This window comes from Pelodiscus sinensis, chromosome 20 (genome assembly GCF_052426305.1).
Source record: "Pelodiscus sinensis isolate ZL-2025 chromosome 20, ASM5242630v1, whole genome shotgun sequence".
NCBI lineage: Eukaryota > Metazoa > Chordata > Testudines > Trionychidae > Pelodiscus > Pelodiscus sinensis.
Window position 1 is genome coordinate 18,566,405 of NC_143071.1, and position 22,605 is coordinate 18,589,009.

At 42.1% G+C, this 22,605-nt stretch overlaps 1 protein-coding gene across 1 annotated transcript in view; it reads right to left on the bottom strand.

Annotated features, from left to right (window-relative positions):
- Positions 1-19,888, bottom strand: part of GRB2 (growth factor receptor bound protein 2) — an 83,273-nt gene extending 63,385 nt beyond the window's left edge. The window contains exon 1 of the mRNA XM_006136426.5: positions 19,571-19,888. Within this exon, the coding sequence (XP_006136488.1) occupies positions 19,571-19,648 (78 nt within the window). The 5' untranslated portion in view covers positions 19,649-19,888. The remainder of the gene's footprint in view (positions 1-19,570) is intronic.
- Between the last annotated feature and the right edge of the window lie 2,717 nt (positions 19,889-22,605).

Genomic DNA, 22,605 nt, shown 5'->3' on the forward strand with positions numbered 1-22,605 from the left:
TGCTTGTTTTTAGTGTGAGAATATTATTGTATTTTCAAAGATTTTCCACATTAAAAAAAAAGCTTGATTCATAAGTCACAATGGAAGAGGTTTACAGTAAAGGATCTTCTGAATTGTGCAATGTGTGTGGGGACGAGTGTGGCGAGGGGCTCTGAAACTGGTGACACCTATATGTTAAAGCATCTGCCTTAACGTTTCCGCTAGGCTAAAAGTTCCTCTTTCACTTCTAAGAGTAATAAATAGAATTGGACATAAACCAGTTCTTGATAAAGAAAATGTTTATATGGAATTTTCTTACACTAAGTTTATTGAAAGCAGGCAATTAATCTTCAGAGCATGTTAATGCCAGCTAATGGAGCCAATAGCCATTATTATGGCTCACTATTATAAAGGCTGGGGAAAGATGAAAAAATAAAATATCTGTATTTAGGTCACTCACCATTAGAAATGGGTAAAGAAGAATATGGCATACCGTAGCGTACTTTTAAATTAAGAAGAACATTATTTCCCCAAAGATTCAAAAGACTGTCTATTCCAGTTTCATACTCGTACTGTGCCTCAACAAATAAAAATAAATGGTAAGTCTCATGTTATTGGTAGTACCATAAACTTTTCTTTTGAAAGTTATTTCTTCCTTGGTCCCTAAATTTGCTCAATGTGTGGGCAAAATGAACAATTCAGGTACATAGGCCTACATGCAGGAAAACAGCAACATGCCCCAGAATGTAAAGTCAGAAAGCTGAGGAAACAAACTCTTAAGGAGAGGAAAAAGCCATCAGGGCTAACTAAAACCCGTCTTCTAATTAGCGTCCCAAATTAACTGAACTGTTCCAGGTCAAGAACAAATTAAACACAAGAATGGAACTTTTTATGTCCACAGTGCAGTCCTGGAAGGGATATCATAACGCAGGCCAGACACTCTAGGGTATAGTTTTTGATCACAGGCTAATTTTAAGCTTTCAAGTATCTTACAGGAGCACAGTATTTCCATTGTAAGTCCCAGCAGCACTAAAGCACTAACTCTTCCCTATTGGCAGATTCCAATCAGGAGATCAATGGCCTGATCTGTGACACTCTCTTAGCCTTGGGGAGAGGGCTTCATAATTAACAGACCCTGCACAACAAAACAGAAGCTGTATATCAAGTGTCACATGCATACTTCTACAAATCATTCTCCCAATCTGTGGTAGGGTTATTTTCACAAGACAGAGACTCAAAATACCAACAAACACAAACTCATACTACTAATTCACTAACCTAGGGACCTGGCCATAGAAACATTATAGATTCGTATGACACCACAACAGGTTTCCAGTTGGTCCCAGGTGGTTTACAGCAATATTACTAATATGCAGCCATAAACCTCCTTGGAAATACAGCTTTCCAATTAAGCAGAGTTTCAAACAGCTGTTTGGTAGCTGAGCTCTTCTGGCAAGGCTATAAAAGGAAGAGCAGTCTTCACCTCAGACCTCCATTTAATCAGTGATGAAACAGAACAAAGATTATTCCCCTAATTAGTGAGACAATCCAAAGTGGTTCCCAGCATTTTCAACCTTCGGGTTTCATGTGGGTTATGTGGCCACAGATCTCCTCAGATTCCTGGGCTACTCACCTTTACAATTTCACTAGTTAAAAATAATGTAGCAACAGCAATTATTATAAACAAAATGTGCTCTTTTGTTACTCTTCATCATGAAAACTTGCAGAAATTCATTTCACCATAGGTTGCACTAACGGTTCCTAATATGACCTATAAAACCGGACAGTATTTTAAACAGCAAAAAGACAAATCCAGTTCTTTACTGCTACTAAGAAAAAACCTGGAGCAGAAGATACTAGTCTGTAGACTTTAGGAGCTGCAGAATAATGTATGCTCAAGACCTTTCAGCTTTGAGGGAGGAAGAGACAATTCAACTTCTCAATACAGAGAAGTTAACATTTAACTTTACAGGATGTGGTATAACTATAATTTAAATACAACAATTGTCTATGGTGCTATACAGTGTTTGAAAACATGATCCCAATAATTGTGAGGTTTGGCATGTTACAATGCAAGAATGGAGGATGGCCGGGGGGGGGGGGGGGGGGGGAGAAAGGTAGTAAAGTTATGGCATTGCTTTATGTGTGCCAGTTCTTTGTACAGTAATAGGTTGAGTGAATGCAATTGCTGCAGAGATTATAGAAGAGAGGGAAAGTCAACTCAAGGAGACAAAGCGTGGTGGTCTGCGAGAAGCAGTGTTCAAAAATGTTCAAATACAGTTTGGAATGTAACATAATAAAAGAGACTGGATGGCTCAAAGGATCAGTAATGGTAGACAATGCATTTCCTTTCCAGACCTATGGTATAAATAAAGCCCAGGTCAGGAAAGATCAAACTGAATAACTTTTTTTTTTTGGTGAGGGCCTAGTGGAAAGTTGGGGGTGTCAGTCCAGTTCCTAGAAGGCATTAAAAATAGGCTTGAAAAGATTAGATTTTTATATGCAAATGTTGATTTCGTCATATATATGCAAAACAAATATATTTCCACCAATAATATAAATGTACAGACAGGCAAAGAAAAATGCTAATGAAGAACCAAAGAGTCCCATCTTATATATTATATATATATATATATATATATACACACACACACACACACACACACACACACACACACACACAATGTATATAATGTATGCTGCATAAAACATGTATTAACTGCTCTAACAGCTGGCTCTGGCGTTAGCTGAGCTAAAGCTGCAGACAACTATGTGGCATTCATAAAGTTTTAGCTTTTGGAATCTCAGTGTCAGTCATTAAACTATTTGGCCCCTGATTTCCCATAACTGCCTGCAACTGGACATATTAAAAAAAATTAAGACATTTTGAAAAAAAGCTTAAAATAAACATCGTCTGCTGAAATTATAAAAACTAAAAATTAAATTCTGCCAAGCCTAATTATAAATCACAATGTGCATCCTTCTTGGTGGGGAACAAGGACTGAATGGGCTGGGTGAGTAAATTATCTCCTCACACTTGGAAGTGTTCTTCTCCAAGATGAGGCTAAGGCACACTGGGTGTAAAAGGTTAAAGGTTAACCAGTAAGCCTCATTATTAATGCATGAGGCTTACCAGTTCTGGTTAACTGATAGGGGCTACAGTAGCTCCCCTGCCTCCGGGGAAGGAAGCTGTTCCAACCCTGCAAGACCCCATGGAGCAGCCCCTGTCCATGGTGGGCCCAGCCAGTCCCTCCACCGCTGCAGGTTATGCGCTTGGCTCCCCGGGTGTGGCAGACCTTGCCCGTCTCTCTCACAGGGAGACGGGTTCACTGCCACAACAAAGCTGCCTCCCTGGGAGCAAGGCCAGAGGCAGCCCCTCCTAGGAAAGCGGCTTTGCTGCAGCTCTCCCCTTGGGAGCGAGGAAAGATTCTCTGCCAGCTTTGCAGTATAACATTTATTTAAGCTTTATACTGCACAGCATGTGTAACCACTATGATTTTTTGCAGTTACACGGTTACCTTTTGAACTGCATATTTACATACTTAAGACATATTGGATTTCCTTTGCAATGGGAACAAAACTTTTATCAAAACAGTTTAGACCAGTTTCAGATTGGTTAAACACAGGTCAGCTGGTCAAAATAGACAGGAACACCAGCCCAGATGAAAGCACTGCACACCTAGTTACAGAGCTCTGCGACTTTGTCCTCACCCACAACTACTTCTGATTCGGAGACAATTTGTATTTCCAAGTCAGTGGCACAGCCATAGGCACCTGCATGGCACCACAATATGCCAACATCATTATAGCTGACCATGAATAACGTTACTCCTCAGCTCTCGCCCCCTAGCACTCTTACTCTACTTACGCTACATTGATGACATCATCATATGGACCCACAAAAGAGAGACTATTGAAGAATTGCACAGGGATTTCAACAACTTCCACTCCACCATCAACCTCAGCCTGAATCAGTCCATACGAGAGATCCACTTCCTTGACACTACAGTACAATTAAATGATGGGCATATTTCCAGAAACCTACCAACCACTACACTTACCTTCATGCCTCTAACTTCCATCCTAAACACATTACTCAATCTCTTGTATACAGCCAAGCCCTAAAATACAACCAGATTTGTTCCAATCCCACAGACAGAGACAACACCTACAGGATATATACCGAGCATTCATAAAACTGAATACCCACCTGGAGAAGTGAAAACACAGATTGACAGAGCCAAAAGAGTACCCAGACATGAACTACTTCAACACAAACCCAAAAGAGAAAACAGAATTCCACTTGTCATCCCCTACAGTCCACAACTTAAATGCTTCCCAACGCATCATCAACAATCTACAACCTATCCTGGAAAACGATCCCTCACTCTCAGAGACCTTAGGGGAAAGGCCAATCCTCGCCTACAGACAACCCCCTAACCTCAAACACATTCTTTCAAGTAACCACACAGCACACCTCCAATCAATCATCCAGGAACCCACCCTTCAATCAGCTTTGGTGCTAACTCTGTCCACACATCTACACTAGCGATTTCACTGCTGGACCCAACCATATCAGCCACCAAATCAGAGGCTCATTTAACTGCACATCCACTAATGTGATCTATGCCAAATGCCAACAATGCCTCACTGCCATGTATATTGACCAAACTGGACAGTTTCCATGGGAAAGAATAAAGAGACACAAATCAGGTATTCAAAAAGGCAATACAGCCGGTGCTCGAGTTGCGAACGGTCAACTTATGACCGTTCGCAGTTACAACCAAAGCTGTTGTAAATGGTGGACCCCGAGTTACAAATGCAATCCGCGCTTACGAACAGCGCGGTCGTGTGTAACTCTATGGGGACCGACTTATGAAAGAACAGAGTTACAACCAATTGCTTGGTCCGTAACCAGTTCATAAGTCGGGAAGAGGCTGTACACAAAAACCTTTTGGAGAACACGCTAATCTGTCTGGACACTCATTAATAGATCTCCAAGTCACTGTAATGCTTCATGCCAATTCCACAAGCCAAATACACAGGGAAGGATTGGAACTTAACTTCATTTACAAGTTTAATTCTAATGCAAATTGAATGAACAGGGACATCAGTTGGCTAGCAAACTACCTTCCACATCCTAAGGACTTGACTTAACCAACCAACGGAAGTGATAACTGATCTTATCAGCCTCTTGTAACTATTTGAACCATCTACTCACGCTCTCTTTCTTTTCCCTTCCCCCCACTTATTTATTCTTGGATCTGGATTTCTAATACTCCAGTCATCTGAAGAAGTGGGTTGTGCCCACGAAAGCTCATGGTACCATTTACATGTTTTGTTAGTCTTTAAGGTGCTACTAGTCTGTAACAGGAAAAAATGAAACAACAAATAGACTAACTCAGCTACCCCCTGAAGCTTTTAAAAAAACAGGTATGAGCTCAAACTTGTTTGACCCCTGATCACTATGTTTGGCTAAATCACGTTAGCAATTTTAATATCACTAGAGTAGGGGCCTGAGTGGATCAAACTATGTGTAGATGAGGGATTCAAAAGGAACCCTGCACTGGTGATCTGTGCTGTACCTGTTCTGCAGTTGTAGGTTTCCAGCTCAGTTTGGTACTTTTAATGAACATTCAAACACTATATTTAAAAATGACAAAGGAAATGTTTTAGCCATATGAAATGTACAGACATATTTAGATACTCTGATCCCACAAGGAAAGTTGATACAGCATTTGATTTTTTTTTTGAGAGGAGTATTTGGCTGTCAGGTTAGGGATATCAGTATACTAAACATTTGAGAAAATTTGTCTGTTTGTTCAAGAACTCCTCCTAAACACTAAGCGCTAGTACCACTAAAGTCAGAATACATCTTCCTCTTATAACTGAAAGCAAAGTTTGGTTGTGCAAGGAAAACAGGATGTGTCTGGAATGGGATGGCTTCTCATAAAACCATACAGAAAAGAGACAGAATCACTAGGCAAATGAAAGGGCCTGGCTGCGAGCACGCCCTCTCCCGGCCTGGGACTGCCTCAAGTCCAGAGCCTCCCACCCCTGAAGCACTCTTTAAGGAGTGCGGTGGGACTGAAGCCCTTCCCCAGATTCATACAGGGACATTGCTGGCTGTTCCCCTCCATCAGGGAGTGAGGGGAAAGCACAGTTTGCTGCATTCTTCACTCTTGCTGGGGAGTGCAGGGAGCAGACAAGCTGTCACTTTGCTCTCACTCTGACAGGGACAGGAAGAGGAAGAGCAAGCAGTCTTGGTATGAATCTCGGGGGGAGGCTTTGGTCTCCTCTCCTCCTACACAGTCCTCTTCCCAGAGAACCCCTTCTCACCCCCCAACTCTGACTCCTGCACCCCTCACATCCCCAGCTCTTAGCCCCTCCTTAAGGACCCGAGCAACGCTGGGTAAATGTGCTAGTGAATATTTAAAAGTGAGTTTCAACTATCAGTCCCCATTACCACTAGCACGTCCTTCCCATTTCCCTCTGTGGGTCTTTCTTCCCTATCCATAGCTTTGGTATATGATTGTCACTCTCTAACTTCCATCTGTTAGAGTCTTTCCCAGAGCGCTGACAGGATGTGCTTAGACAGCGGTTTCTCCAGCAGCACTATTGGCACCAGATTTAACTGACTAGAACGGCACAATTCCAGTGATCCATGGGAACAAAATACTGCAAGTCATTTTGTGAGATTTTTTTCCTGAGAAGCATTCAGGGCAGGAAGATGATGGGATTTCCCATCTTCAGGATATAGGATTTTCACAATTCAGTGACCAATTTAAATGCCTTCCTGATAAATGAATTGATTCCCAATATCAAGGTATACCTCTGGAATTTAACTACCTAATTAATAAGATCTGAACAGCTACTTTTAGCATCTGTAATCAATAATCCTTTTACTCAACTAGACCATAATCCAAAGGTAAACAATAGGTAACAAAATTAAACTGAAGTTGTTTAAAATGCCAGTTTTGTATTTATCATATCCAAAGAACAGAGCTCCCATAAGCATTTTATATCTGAACTCTAACTGCACAGAAGGATATATAATGGAAAAACCTACTCAACCACAGCTAGAGTGGCACGGTTAGAATTTGGTGCTGATCGTGCAAACCAAAGCGCTGACTAGCTCAGACCACAAATCATCTGCATTAACCTAGCTGCTGTGATTAGTGGAACCTGCTGGGTCATACGTAGCTCATAAAGTATTCTCCTGCTCCCCAAACCCTCAGAGGAAAATCTGCATAAATGTGCAGCTTGGTTTTTATTTCCACATTTAAACCTGTGAACTGTTGGTACAAGTTAGAACAAGACATAGTTCCACAAAATGAAGAAAGCATAAAATTCCAGAGAAATTATTTAAATAAGACAGTATTAGAGGGTATAACAATATAGTTATAGTTCAGCAGAACTGAAAGAAATGCTTTCTGCTCTCTGCATGGGGCTCTAAATGTTGCTGCTATATGAACATGCGTTCACAATGACACTGTGTACATGTTGATCAGAACACCAAGAAGTAAACAAAATTCCTCAGGCACAAGCATATATTTTCCTTCCTACATTTTATTCACACAGGTTAACACTGTGAATTTAAGGATTATTTATAAAACTAGCAGAGTTACCTGGCATTGACCAAATCCTTTAGGGCAGGGCTTTGAGGATGTTGGGGGGAGTGCAAGAGTGAGGGTTGGGGAGTGAAGAGGGACTCAGGGTGGGAGTTCCCATCTAGCATGGACCTCTTCTCTCCCCTGCAACCCCCCCCCCCCCCCATCTCTGCCAGGAACCTTTCCTGTTCTCCCCGCTCCCACACTGCAGCAACGAAAGGCTACTTACTCTGTTTGCTTGCAGGTAAAATGGTGGAGACCCTGCTCTGCTGGCCACTCCCTTGGTGGTGAAACTTTCCCCAATGGACACTCTGCAAGATAGCTCTCTCCTGCGGGCTTGTTGCCCCCAGTTGGCCACTCTCATAGCACGTCCCTCTAAACAGCAGCCTCTCCCTTTGCATGTTATGGAAAACAGTCCTTTTCTCAGGGCTTCCATTTGTCCTGGCACAATCGGATCCTGATCTTGCTTTAAGTTAGAAGAGGAGGAAGCTGCATGCCAAATTTGGTGGCCCTAGCTCTTACCATTAGGAAGAGCTCTTGAACAGACTTTCAGACAGATAATTATTTCCAGGGAGGGGTTGACAGTCTGTTTCCTAGCCTGAGCGAGAGATCCTAAAACTTTGTACTTATTCTAGCTGTTGCCTTAACCTACTCCCCAAAATAGGTCTAAAGATGAACTGATTTGTTTTGCCTTTGAAATGGGAAGAAACATCTCTTATTCACCAAATTCAAAGAGATCTAAGATCAGGTATCAAATTTATAGACAAAGTTTTTTTTCTTTTTTCCTGGGTTTCTTTAATCATTTATGTTTTTAGAATAACTCAATTAGGTTTCCATTGTGTTATTTATGTCTTAAACTATTCACCTTGTATTCCTTTTACTAACAGGAAAATTGTCAACTCAAAATAAAATGTGTCAGATATATCTATAAATTAAATCAGAGTATTACAGGCTAGTTTCTTGGTTTCAGTTTTTTTTTTAAGGCTTTATATTCCTAAATACAGTTCTAAAGACTAGTTGATACAGTTCCCATTGAAAAAGGTCATTGTACCGTTCCACATGTTTAGATTCCATCCCATATAAGAGAGATTATCTCTCATGAAAGTTTCTTTCAAATAATTCACTGGAATTATCTTATTTGAGCAGTTATATCACCAACATGGTAACAAGGACATCCTACATTAAGAATCCCACTCTCTTCCCCACTTAGTAAGATCAACAAGACAGCTTCAGCAGAAATTGAAGAAAATCAGCACTTTGTAAAATCAAGCCATTCAAGATGTAATGGGGCTTGAGACTAAAGCAGAAATGCTTAATACAGCCTGATAAAAAGGGAGACTGAAGCTTGGAACATTACATTGGTATGGTCAGTACTCACATTTTAAGTGGAATAGCAGCATTTAAAATAAAATGTGAAACTAGTTTATTTCTTTAGTCTCCATATAAAAATCTTGGAAGTGCAACTTCCTTTCTCCCCTCTGATCCCAATAAAAGTTCCCCTCTCAATTATCTCTTTCCCAAGTTTACAATGAAATTTAAAATTAACATGGCTTTGTTTACTTCCTCATGTGTACACCACTCACTGATGTTAGCCCAGCTTTAGAGATAAAGTTAACCACTACTGCAGAAACAGCAGAGGAAACTAAAGAGCAAAAGCCTTTGTGCTAAAGAGCAAAAGCTATAGATAAGAATTTTTGCACCACATTTCATGAAGTGTCAGTTTGTTAATCTGAAGAAATGCAAAAGGCATGCAATTCACCCCTTGATGTGCGCTGCTAAAACAGAACAAACTGAGTATAAAGTATAAAATGCAGTGTCAGACATCTTAATATAAAATCCCAAACAACTCAAGAAATTTGGGCTCTATTAAGACACCAGAAAAGATTAATATTCGAGACTCAATATTACAGATAAAAATAAATCCGGAAAAATACAAATCAGGTTGTCAGGTCATCTAATCCGGAGTCAAACCATGACCAGTCTTTATAGGCTAGCAGCTAAACTACCATCTTGTAAGTTTCAGTGGAGATAGAGGTTTAGTCTGTAACTGGAAAAACTTAAACAACCAATAGCCTTGCAGCACCTTAGAGACTAACAAAAAATTTAGATAGTACATTTACCAGCTAGTAAAAATCCCACACATGGAGCTAAACATGCAAATATCCTGTCCAGATCTAGATGCATAGTAGTTAAACCAACATATTCTAATGTTAATGTGTCAATGAAGAGCTGGCTGTTTATGCTTTGAAAAGGATTCTCTGTTCAAAGTCTTTCCAAGCTCAGTTTGCATGGGAGTTGTGAGAAGCCTCCTTTGTTTAACCAGTGAGGGCAGTGATAGAAATGTAGCCGTGTTAGTTACTCTTCCTTTGACTAGGAGTGGCTTCCTCCTTACCCCAGAACTGCCCTATACTGAAGGGGAGACTGTGGCTGCATCCAAGTGACACCCTCTCCTCCTGTCCTGTTCTCTTTTAGCACACCTCTTTTGCAACTGCCAGCAGATGACCCGAACCCTACGCTGCACCAGAACTTATCTTACACCTCTGCTGCATGCAATACTGGCTAAAAACCACATTCTATACAATGAAAACTGCAAAAACTTCACATCAACTTAAGTCATTGAGATGATCTTGAACACTGGACTAGACTTCCACCTTCTACTCTGATGCATCACTTGTAAATCTCTAATCCCAGACAGCATACAGAGCAAAGATAACTACTAGATACAGTACAGTGCAGCTTTCAGCTATGGGGACAGGGATGGAATAATGAAGATGTTACCCTGAAAAGCACGTCAGAAGTCAGACTCCACTGCAAAGACTTGTTTTGACATATTACTTACCCCTAATACTTCTCAAAACCCCATTGATTTTGGTGAAAATCAGAAAGCCAGAAAAGCCTGATTTCTCCCATTTTAGTCAGGTTTTTCTTGGTCTCACCACAACCAAGAAGGTTTTGAGCAAAGCTGGGCCCTTTGTGCCCATACCTAACCATCACTGCCACATCCCTCTTTACAGAGTGACTGCTTTCCTGGCATAGGCACCTGTGAGGTCCCTGCCTCACCCTTTTATTGTGTGTGACCAATTGGTGATTTCAGTTTTCCCAGGGACTTATGCAGAAAACATTCCATGAAATTTTGGATTTTCTGAGGTTATTGCACAACCAAATGGAGAATTGCCATTAGGGACGTTATACAGCATGGTCCTGCCCAAGCAGCGCCCCGCCAGTAGGACAGTGTGCCACTAATTGCCACAGTGTAGAACGCAGAACCTTGCTTGGTCAATGAATACGTCAGTCACACCACCCCTTTGTAGCAGCTTGACACATGTTGAAGATGATATATCAGATAACTGAAAGAGCCAAAAGCTGTTTGGTGAGTGCTTATTTATATCCTGAAAAATCCATTTAAGAAGTTGAGATGATAAACAGTTATGGGACAGGTTGGGCCCTATGGACAAGCCAGCATGTTGCCCCTATTAGAATTAGCTGATAAACAGCCCAGGAGTGATCAACAGTAATTACAGTAGTGTGCACAGTTCTGCATATTATGAAGTTAGAAAGCTAATGACAGTCAGCTTTTATCAGTAGCTCATCTAGTACCATTAGCCAAAGAAGGATAACTGCCATCCTGAATTACACAGATTTAAACCTACTGTGCTTTGGATACAGAGCAGCACAGAAGGGAGTTAATCTGCTCTGCTTTCAGAGACAGCCCTGGTAGGAGACCACAGCTGGCTACCAAATAAAGAAACAAAGAAACCATTTTCAAGGAGGAATGCATTTATTCCTCCTGCTCTGGATGCTGGCAAAGCTTGCTTTATTTACACCTTCAACCTGGAATATTCTATACTTGTAACAAATATTTCCGAGAAAAGCAATATTTAATAATGCAACCTCTCTGAGACTGTCCTCGGCAAGATCATATACTCCAGGGTTGTTGGTTTTTTTTTTTTTTTATGTTTTAGATTTTTTTTTAAGTCACTGAAATTTAAAAGGCCTTCTTTAACTAATGCAAGTGATCCTGGAACTTAAGAGTATGTCTGCTAACTACTTTTTCTAATCAGTGCCCTTATGGAGGAGTGAGAGGAAGAAAAGCATTTTGAAGGACCTGGCTAATAGGATATGTATCCCACTCTCAAATTGTACCAGGTGTAGGTAACAATCTTTGGAAAGAACTCCATATTAAATATAACTATTTAGTAATCAAGATATTACAAGACATCAGGTTAATCTTAAAACAATTGATCACTAAGTTATTACAACAAAAACATTCAATTTCTTCAGAAGATATTAATTCAAATGCCACTCTCTCAAACTGTTGTGTAATTACTACAGGTCTCTGTTTCACATCTGTCAGGTTTTCAGTGACCTGCTGGCAGCTTTGACTCCAATATTATGGTCTGATAGGAGGTCTATTTGGTATCCCTGCTTGAACAATAGCATCCATCTAAAACATTTAAGTCAAACCCCAATTTTCTCCCACAACAATCGAGCAACATACATCAAATATACCTACAAAATGGACTGTCACACACTTAATGCACATCAGTTGCATCTGATTCACAGAAAAAAACACCACCCCCACACCACTGCTTACAGCTACTGTCCTGCTCTGTTCATTCAGAAAGCAGTTTTCTATACACTAAATTTATACACTACTATAGAAGATGGAAAGAGAGGAAAGACTCAAAATCAGTGTTCTCTATAAGCCGAGCGCTTGGACGGTCGTCCAGGAGAGATTCGAATGCTGCCCAGCTAATTAGCAGAACATCCACAGCCTCCCACATCATGTATTTCTATTGGTGGTGCACATCTGCACGCCTGGGTGCATATAACAAAATTTATTGTGCACACAGATGGAAAAAAAATTAGAGGGGGAACATTGCTCATGATCATTAAGTCCACTCCTCTTCAATAGCAGTATAGTTCTCTCAATCAAAAACAAATAATTTCAAACAAAAGGTAGGACCATTGTCCTCAAACCTCCCTTGAGTAAGCCATCTGTTTGCCTGTACAAACACCACTACATAATAGCTAACACAGAAGGGGTCACTGAATGGATGGGGAGAAGGAAATATAGACCGAGAACCTGCCAACCTTGCTCATCTCACTCCTCCTAGACACAAACATGTTGTTCTGTATTCAGGCCCAAAACTGGTTTTCATGCAGGAACTGAAAATGCAGCCTCAGCATCACTATTTTGAAACACTAAATCCCGATGAAGTCTGAAGGGAAAGTGAATAAATCTTGTGTGTGAGTGGGGGAAATCACAAACAGTAGTCATTGTGGAGCCCAACTGATATCACTGCTTAGAATAGCAAGAAGCCTTGATAACGCAATTAAGGTAACCCACAACTCAACACTACACAAATGAGAAAACATTAACACATAGGTGCAACAGAGAAAAGTTACTCAAAAATGTAATCACCTGTAAGGACTCCAGGAAAACAGCAAAACGCAATTCAAAAGTAAAGGACTCTTAGTACACTTCTGGCCCATTTACATCCGGTACTTTTACAGTCCTTCCAATAAGCTGCCCATGAACTACACTGACATCTACGGTGAACAGAACACTGATCTTCTAAAGGATCTTCAGGCTTGCTACCCTTCTAGGTATATATCATAAAGGCCATCTTTTATGAGGAGGGTTTTTTTTTTGGGGGGGGGGGGGAGAAATGGATCTGGATGCTAGAAGTTTTTCTATTATTGTGTGTGTTTTTAATATATATATGCACAATTATTGCATTAGCTGTACATTTTAAACAGGGTGGAGAGAAGCAAAAAGCTTTGACTAGTGGGATCTTTGGACAATTTCTTCTCCTCTCCCCACCTCAATGCCAAGCCAAAAGCAAACAGCATCAGCACATGTTAGGACTGGATACTGGCCAGCTGGCAAAAAGGCCAACAAAACCAGAAGCCACCAGAAATACATTTCTATTTTTCAGGAATTTAGGTAACTCTTTGTTGAGTCTAGGTATTAGACTCAAAGACACAGATTGAGAGTGACTCTTCCTAATGACACCAGACAGCAAGTGAAGAGAAAGCAGAGAACTCTAAATGCGTCATGACCCAAAAGCATAAAATAGTCAGTTCAGTACATTAAAAACTGATACTTTCTTGCATCTGAATGTGGGCTCTTCCGGTTTTCCTCACTTTTCTCAGAGGATGCCATTTACCAACACCCCTTTCCACACAGTAATATACAGAATGCAGACAGAAGGTGATCTTGTAGACAGCCACAGTCAGTAAGTGACCGAGAAGCAAATAGTAGGGGACACTGGATAGAGGATATGCAGAAACAATAAGCCTTCATTTTTCTGGGCAAACTAAATACAATTCTAAGTTCCACTTGCCTAAAGATCAAATCTATAGATAGATGCCAACTTGTATCTTCTGCACAGTCATACCATACACTGTTGTAGAATCATCTGACAAAGGACTGAGAATCCAGTACAATGCCACGGTTACAAAATTACACACGCTTTTATCATCTTTGCCCATTAAAGAAGAGGCCAGGCACTTTTCCCTCTTCACTCAGCTATTTTACAGAGTTGTGAGTCAAAGATCATCTATCTTCACTTACTTTTGGAGCATAGCCACAAGATTACTAGCAAGTAGCTTAATGGCAACAGTTCAAATGCTATTCAATCACATCCAGAATATGTGGGTATACTGCAGTAATGGTACCATGACATCATAGGTAAGTTATCTGCTGAAATCCGATGAAGTTAGACAATATGCATCTTTTCCTTCGCTCCTCACAGAGAACATGAAAGCTTAAGCACGGGTAATGAAGTATTTTAGATATAGCTTCATTCCTTAAGGTGGTACAAAGCTTTCTAACTGTTCTCTGTACAGCATTCTAAGTCACACGTGCCATCAGAGAGCAATAGCTTGAAACATTGGTGAATGATAGGTATCTAATTATGGCTGAGTATTGAAAGGTACAAAAAAGAGGGTTATGTACTTGCTTGTAGGATATGTAATTTTTCCTCAACAACCCCATTTTTGACTAGCACAGATGTGTGACGAGTGAGAAATACTTCCTTCTGGGCATGCATTAGATTTGCACCATGTATTGCTGTTTATTCTCCTTAGAAGTTTTTACTCATTTACATGCACTTAAGATCTGATTTCAGGATTGATCACTACTCAACAATGGGGAAAGAGGAAGGTGAGAGAACCAGAGAACTTTCCATCAAGAGAGAAGTGATTTAGTGTGCTTAGTATAAGTTACTTCCACAGCCCAAATGTACTAGTCACTATGAAAATTTTCACTATATATGTGCCACAAACAGTGTTCTGAGTGAAGTCAACTGTACAATCTCTGGTCATCTGAAGAAGTGGGCTGTGCCCACAAAAGCTACATACCATCTACATGTTTTGTTAGTCTTTAAAGTGCTATCAGACTATTTGTTGTTTTTTAACTTTATCCTGTACAGACTAACTCGGCTACCCTGACGCTTCTGTACAACCTCAAACTGCTGCTACCATCTGGGATTCCCCCACCCTCTGAACCACAGTTCTAACACCAGACCTGTCTTCACTGTGGTGCATCAAGCTACTCGTTGTCAGAATAACTGAGTGGAAGCCAGAGTTGGGTTCTATTCCTGGATTTGTATAAGCCATGAGCAAGTTAACTTCTTGGGGCCTCGGTTTACTCTGTTACACATTCCAGCAACAGCAAGGCGAAATTGTTCCCCAGCGTGATGATCATGCTACCACTACCCACCTTCTTGCTCTCTGGAGCTCCCCCACCACCCTGTCCTGCTGGGCCAGATCCACTGGTCTCCCCCAGACAAGGCACAGAGTTGGAGTTATGCCTCCCTGCAAAGCAAAGCAGACACTGAACCACTTCAGTTCTGGAAGGACACAATTCTAGGGCACAGCTCTCAGGAAACCAACTCTGAAATGGGACCAAAACCCCCCCCAAATAAATCCCCCTCTCCCTGTGTAAAAGTTTTACACAGAGAAAATTCATTTAAGTTTTCTTTATCAACGAAAGAGACATGCTCAGTGATTGCTCTTGCCTGGTAATTATTTACATTGGGCCTGATAGTAAACAAAAGTGATTTTAGTGACTTTATTAAGTACCATTAATTGTAATGGTTTCAAGTGAAAACAGATCTAAAAAACTTAAAAAACAACAACAAATAGTCTTGTAGCACCTTAAAGACTAACAAAACATGTAGATGGTATCATGAGCTTTCGTGGGCACAACCCACTTCTTACAAGAGGCTGATAAGAACAATTAGCACCTCCATTGTTAGTTTGGTTGGTTACTCATTAGGATGTGGAAGATAGTGTGCGAGCCAGCCCACATCCCAGTTCATACCATTTGCAAATGAATTACACTTGTGAATAAAGTTAAGTTTCAACCCTTCTCTGTGTATTTGGCTTGGGGAATTGTCCAGAAACACAACTGTGACTTGGAGATCCATTTATGAGTGTCAAGGCAGATTAAACCATTCTCCAACAGGTTTTTGTGTGTTGCCTTTTTGGATATCTGATTTGTGTCCATTAATTCTTTCCTGTAGATCAGGAATGGGCAATAATTGTTGGCGGACGGCCACTTCAAGATTTTGGAAAGTGGTCAAAGGCCGCACTTTTCTGTGGAGGACATGCAGGGTCTAGGATGGAGGTTGGGCACAGAAGGGTGCATGGGGTAAGGGACTGGGGTGCAGGACATGGTGAGGTCTGAGAGAAAGTTTAGGCAAAGGAAGGGGTTGTGAACTAGGTCGGGGATAGGGCTGTAGGTTCAGGGAAGGGGTATGGGTGCAGGAGAGGATTCTGGCCTGGGAGAGGGGCACAAAGTCTGGAAGGGAGCTGTGACCTGGGAGAAGGGGAAAATGGGGATGCAGACTACAGAGGGTGTGGGTGGTGACTTGGGGCAGGGGAATGGGGTGCAGGGTCTGGGAAGGCATTTGGGTACAGGAGTGGATTCTGGCCTGAGGGAGGAGTGCAAGAGGGAGTCGAGGGTCTGGGAGGGAGTTGTGACCTGGGGGAGGGGAGTACAGAGGGTTTGGATGGTGACCTGGGGAGGGAGTTGGAGTTGGGGGTGCAGGAGGGGCAGGGGTGCCAGAGGCAGGCTCTGGCTGGGAGGCACTTACTAAAGTCAGCAGCCCTGCAGCACCCCCAAGGAAGGCTGGGCTCCCTGTCTGCTGCAGCCTGAAATCACTTACAACTGCAAGCTATAAATCCCAGGTGGCTCTCAGCTTGGGGTGGGGGGAAGAGAGAGAGGGGAGATTTGCACTACTCCCATCCTCCAAGCCAATTTCTCAGATCTTATTGGCTATTTGTTCCTATTGGCCAGTTGTTTCTAGCCTCTCAGAGGTGAGGATTCAGCTAGGGGCAGGGAGATTGCATGAATCTTCTCCCTTCCTGCAGAGCAGAGAGATGCACAGGCTGAGCTTTAAACCACACAGCTGCCTGGGACAGAGTCCTGGCCAGGTGGGTGTGCGGGCCAGATCCAGCCCCTGGGCCATATTTTGCTCAGCCCTGCCATAGAGGCTGTCCAGTTTGGCCAAAAAGTAAGATCAAAGTAAGTTATTAAATAAACATGAATAGAAAAGGGATAACTAGCTCTAATTCACTAAGAAACTGGTCATATGCAAATTCTTACTCTAAACAACTGTTCTTATTTCAGGCATCAGCTTCAAAACACAGATGATCTTTTACTCTGATTTTGGTCTCCAGACTTCTTTAAAGTTCTTTTTTCCTCTTAGGGTGTGCCAGGCAGTCTCCAAAGCCAGCTGAAGACAAGGGGGATTGCTTCCCGTTGCTTAGTATTCCCAGCCCTGAGGTAAAGTCTATGTTTTACATCCCTGATTCCATGGGAAAATACCAGGTTCAAAATGGATTTCAGTACCAGGTGGTATAGTCACCTGTCTTCCTAGGATGAACCATGACTTGGACTTACAGGATAAGCAAGACTATTTACAAATTTATCACCAAGCCATTAGGCTTCCAGGGCACTAGTAAGGGCTCTCATTAACACAATTAAAACTATAAACAGACTCATACTTCATAACTTCACACACAAGAATGATACATGCACCAAAATAGGATATACACATCCAGCAGATTGTAACATTAAAATTGATGTTACAAAAGGTATTTTGTTTAAAGGATCTTTGAGTTATACAGTTTCACAAGTTAATTTTCATGAAGCATGCCACACATAAAGCTCAGATTTCTGCCACAATCTCACAAACACAATCATGATCTAGTAAGAGTGCCTGAATAAACTGCAATACAGGTAATCATTTTCCTAGTTTAGACAAAAGAAATCCTTATATATTAGGGATGTAATAGTGTAGTCGACTAACTGATAAGCAAAAGCTAATAGGTTAATGATATAGACTACACGCATTCCCTCTCCCCTGCTGCCAGTAAATTTTCTAGCAGGCTGGCCAGCAGCCCAGCTCAGTCCTGGCTTATAGCAGGTCTGGGACCTACCCCTGCTGCAGCTCTGCATTTAAAATGTATTAGGAGCCAGGCAGGCAAGGCAGGCAAGGCAGCCCAGCTCAGTTCCAGCTCGCACTGGTTGTGCTCAAGAATGCTCATATGACCATCTACATATTTTGTTAGTCTCTAAGGTGCTGCAGGACTTTTTAAATTGAATTGGTTATCATCCCAACTAAAATGTTTAAGGAACTGGTTTTCTATGACACTGTATACTAAATTTCAGCCAGTGAAAAATCATGGAGTAGTCCTATAGCACTTTAGACACTAACAACAAATTTATTTTATGTATATGTATAAGCAGCTTTCGTGGGCAAATCCCACTTCCTCAGATAAGCAGAAAACTCATAATTTATGGCAAAAATAGGAACTTTGCAACAGAATCCATGTATTTCTTGCATCAATGAAGTAGTTAATGTGATTCTTTTGCACAAATGGAATTTAAGTTTGCCTTTAAAGGGGCCTACTTTTCATCACTCCTTGAACAGGCTACTATTTCTTAGCCCCAACTCCGAAAAAAATTAAAGGTTTGTAATTGTTTGCAGGTTAATAGTCCCAGTGAAGAATATTCACATTCACAAAGTTATTTATGTGCTTAAAATCTTTGTGGGATTGGGTTTTTAAAAAACATGGTTTTTAATCCTCAGCCATCTATGTCCAGGTTATTTTGGAGAATAAAGATATGGATTTCAACTTTTTAAAGCTAAACCGCTAATGGCTCAATTGCTTAGAAGAAAAAGTATCCATCTTGTTTTATCCATAACAAACATGCTGATATTAACCATAGAATTAAAAAAAAACCTTATATGAATACAAACTAGACTTTAGTTATTCTGAAAGCAGCATAGTTTAGAATCTTTATACAAAACACGCACTATAATCCGTTACCAAATCCCCATTTTCTGTTTTTGTTGCATACATTCTTCATTTGTTCTTTCTAGATTCTTCTTCAGTTTTAGGCATATATATATTTTTAAAAAGCAAATATAAATTTATGCTGGACTCCTACTCTTCAATAAATTGAGAAACTTACACACAAAACCCATCTAATCTATCCCAGGCATCCACTCACACCTTTACAATTCCATCAAATACTCAGTGTTACAGATTTACCGCTGAAAACTAACACCACAGAAGAAGAAGAAGAAAATCAGTATCAATATTTAGCAGCGTGATGGCAAAAAGATGACCCAATTTTTCTTCCATGCAAATCTTTCTGGCAGGGGGCAAAGGGATGAAACACTAAGTTGTGGATTACTATCAAAGGGTGCATCTCTAGAAAAAAAATAATCCAGTTAATAGTACTTCTCAGCTACTGGTCTATGCTCTAGCTCTCTGCCATTAAAAACAAGCGGGCTGGAAGATGCTGTCGAAGAGCAACCCAAGGGGTCAGAAGGGCTGTGGAGGAGACACGGGGGAGGAAATGGGATAGTGTGTGGGTGGGTGGGGGGTATTTCCAGAGATGGTGGGGCCCGAGTGACTCGGGAGAAGAGGGCTCGCTAAGCCTCCGCGGCTCTTACCTTGAGGATATCCCCCCGTTTGAAGCTCAGCTCGTCGTCCGCGGTGGCTTTGAAATCGTACTTGGCGATGGCTTCCATGCTGGGGCTGCTCCGCGAACAGCGGCGCGGGGGGTGGCTGGGAAGGGAGCTCTCCCTCCGGCTCCGGCTCCGTCTACCCCACTCACGGGCGGCCCTAGGGGAGGTGGAGGAAGAGACCGACCATCAGGGGAAGTGTGGCACGGACGGATGGCAGGGGCCGCGCCCTGCTCCTCTCCCTCCTCCCGAGCCAGAACCGGCCGCCGCTTCCGCTTTCCGCCGCTTCCTCCTCAAGCCGGGGCTCCGCCCGGAAGCAGCCAGAGAGGAGTGACATGGAAAGCGGCCAATAGCAGCTAGGACTGCAGCGCACAGGGCAACGCGCAGGCGCATCCCATCCAAAGAGCTGGGTGCTCCTGCGCGTGCTTTCTCGGCCCCCGGCCTCATTGCACTAGGCCGCAGCGCGCTCTCCCCTTGGGGACTCCATATTCGCGCTGTGGGGACACACAGAAAGCACCCACACTCCTAGGCCCCCCCATGAACTCAGGGCAGGATCAAGCCCCATCTAGACTATCCCTGACAGGGGTGGGTCTAACCTGCTCTGAAATAGCTCCACAGCCTCCCTAGGCAATTTATCCCAGCGCTTAACCACCCCGACAGGAAGTTTTCCCTAGTGTCGGACTAAACCTCCCATTGTTTCTGGGCCTATCCTCGTGGGCTAAGGAGCAGGATTTTTCTCCCTCCTCCTTGTAACACCCTTTTATGTACTTGAAAACTACTATCGTGGCCCCTCTTCTCTAGACTAAACAAATCCCAGTCTTCCTCATAGCTCATGCTTCCTAGACTTTATGTTGCTCTTTGGACTTTCTCCAAGTTGTCCACATCTTTCCTGAAAGGTGGCGCCTAGAACTGGACACAATGCTCCAGTTGAGGCCTAATCAGTGCAGCATAGAGTGGAAACATTACTTCTTGTGTCTTCTTTACAACACTACTGCTAATACATCCCAGAATTTTTTTTTTTTTTTGCAAGAGTGTTCGAAACACTGTCAACTCACTTAGCTTGAGGTACACCATGGGGGAGGAAACCGTGCCTTCATGATCTTACCTACTTGTGATATCAAGTCCCACCTTCCACCCCCAAGACAGTGTATGCATGCGCACACACCTTTTCATCCTTCAAGCATCTTAATAACAGAACTGTCGCTGCTCAGATAAGTGGGAGAGGGAAGGACACACTCTCAGGAGGGAAGCTAGGGAGAAACTTTAGAATTGAAAAAATTATATAGCCTAAATGTTTTTTTCTTTCTTTCTATTTTTTAAGTGAGACGATATATGGGATTACATTCAAGGGCATAATTCTCCTATCACAGGACAGAATCAAAGCAAATTAGCCTAGTCCACCCTAGAAAAAGAGGGCCATTTAGAAGTGTCATAACCCCCTCCCCTGAACAAGATTGTACTCCTAAGCAATATCTTCTATACCAGCAGAAGTTTCTAGTGTAGACCTGACCTAAGATATTTCGATACACCAACCCATCAAAAAGCAAATCAAATGAACAGACATCCATTAAAATGTGCACACTTTTTTCTTTGTCTGTGGCCCATTTCCAAATACGCCAACAGCCTGCTTCAATAGAGAAATAAAATCCCCTTTGACTGCTCACCCCTTGCTACGCAATATAACTGACTACAGCCTATAATTGATGGGAATCTCATCCTGAACAAAATCTTTCCTGAACCTCACTTCTGGCCCTCAAACAACCCCAACTTTTCCTAGCTCAAACACATCAACAAAAACCACACCAACTCAAAGTGGCACCAGAGCATGTCAGAACAGCAGATGCAAAGGCTGCAGACATAGCTTTCCACTGCTGCAATGCTCACCATGCTCCCTCCCCCAAAACACATCTTTCAAGATCCATGGACCCTATATACATGCCTACCACAATATGTGATTGTGACAGGTTCCCCTTGTGTGCCATCTGGAATTGGGGTACCACTGAGCCCACTTAACCCACTAGCCCTTCAATACTGTACTGCAATGACAAGATGACACATCCTCGCCAAGGCTCTAACTTAAGCTTTTACCAGCATATAGATAAACCCAGCTGCTACATAGTCCTGTTTTTTGTTTCAGCTACACCAGACTAACACGGCTACATTTCTATCACTATTATTTTGAATGACTGACAATTCAATGCAAAGAGGTCCCGAGACTGTTAATGATCAGTTGCTAGTTGCTACATAGAACAAGTTTTTGTTACATAGCACTCATAACCTAAGTTCTTTCTAAGTTGCATGACCATGCAGCAAGCTATCAAGGACTGTGCAAGAAGGGAGAGGTACCCCTCTCTTGGTCTAGCCTAGCCTGAGCTGCTGTGGTCAGGGAGTTGCACTCCTACCTCATCCAGAGCTGCCGTGGCCTGAGAAAGGTGCCACAGCCCAGGCCAGCTCCACTCAACAGAAAATGCACCACTGTGCAGTAGCCCCAGAAAACAACCAGATGAAAATGTCAGTCACACTTCAATCAAGTTACATAAAGAAAATAATTCACGAATAAGAAAAATCACTGCTTCATTTTCCTGTCTAGTAAATTCATCTACATGGCTCCGTCGACGTGTTGGGCCTTGCCTAACTGATCAACTAGCTCAATTTGGGATATTTCATTTAACTTCCGGAGGTTATTACAAAACTTCAGGGTGCCATCAGGCTTTGGGACTAGGGCTGGACCATTGGCTGTGAGGTTTTTCAATCACCCCGAGTTCCAGCATCACCTCCATCTTAACTTCTTCACTTTTGGCCTCCAGTATGGTTTCATCTTCACCCTTGCTCTGGGACAGATGACAATATAGTGTTGGACCATCATCCTACAGCCTGGCTGCATGGAGAACACCCCTTAGTTCCACTTGATAATGTCAATGATGTCAGTTCATTGTTCTGGAGTTAATTCAGGGGATAACTGCCTTTGTGGGCCATCTGCCTGGGTAGAGCTCCCTGTGTGACCAGGAATGTCTACCAGTTAC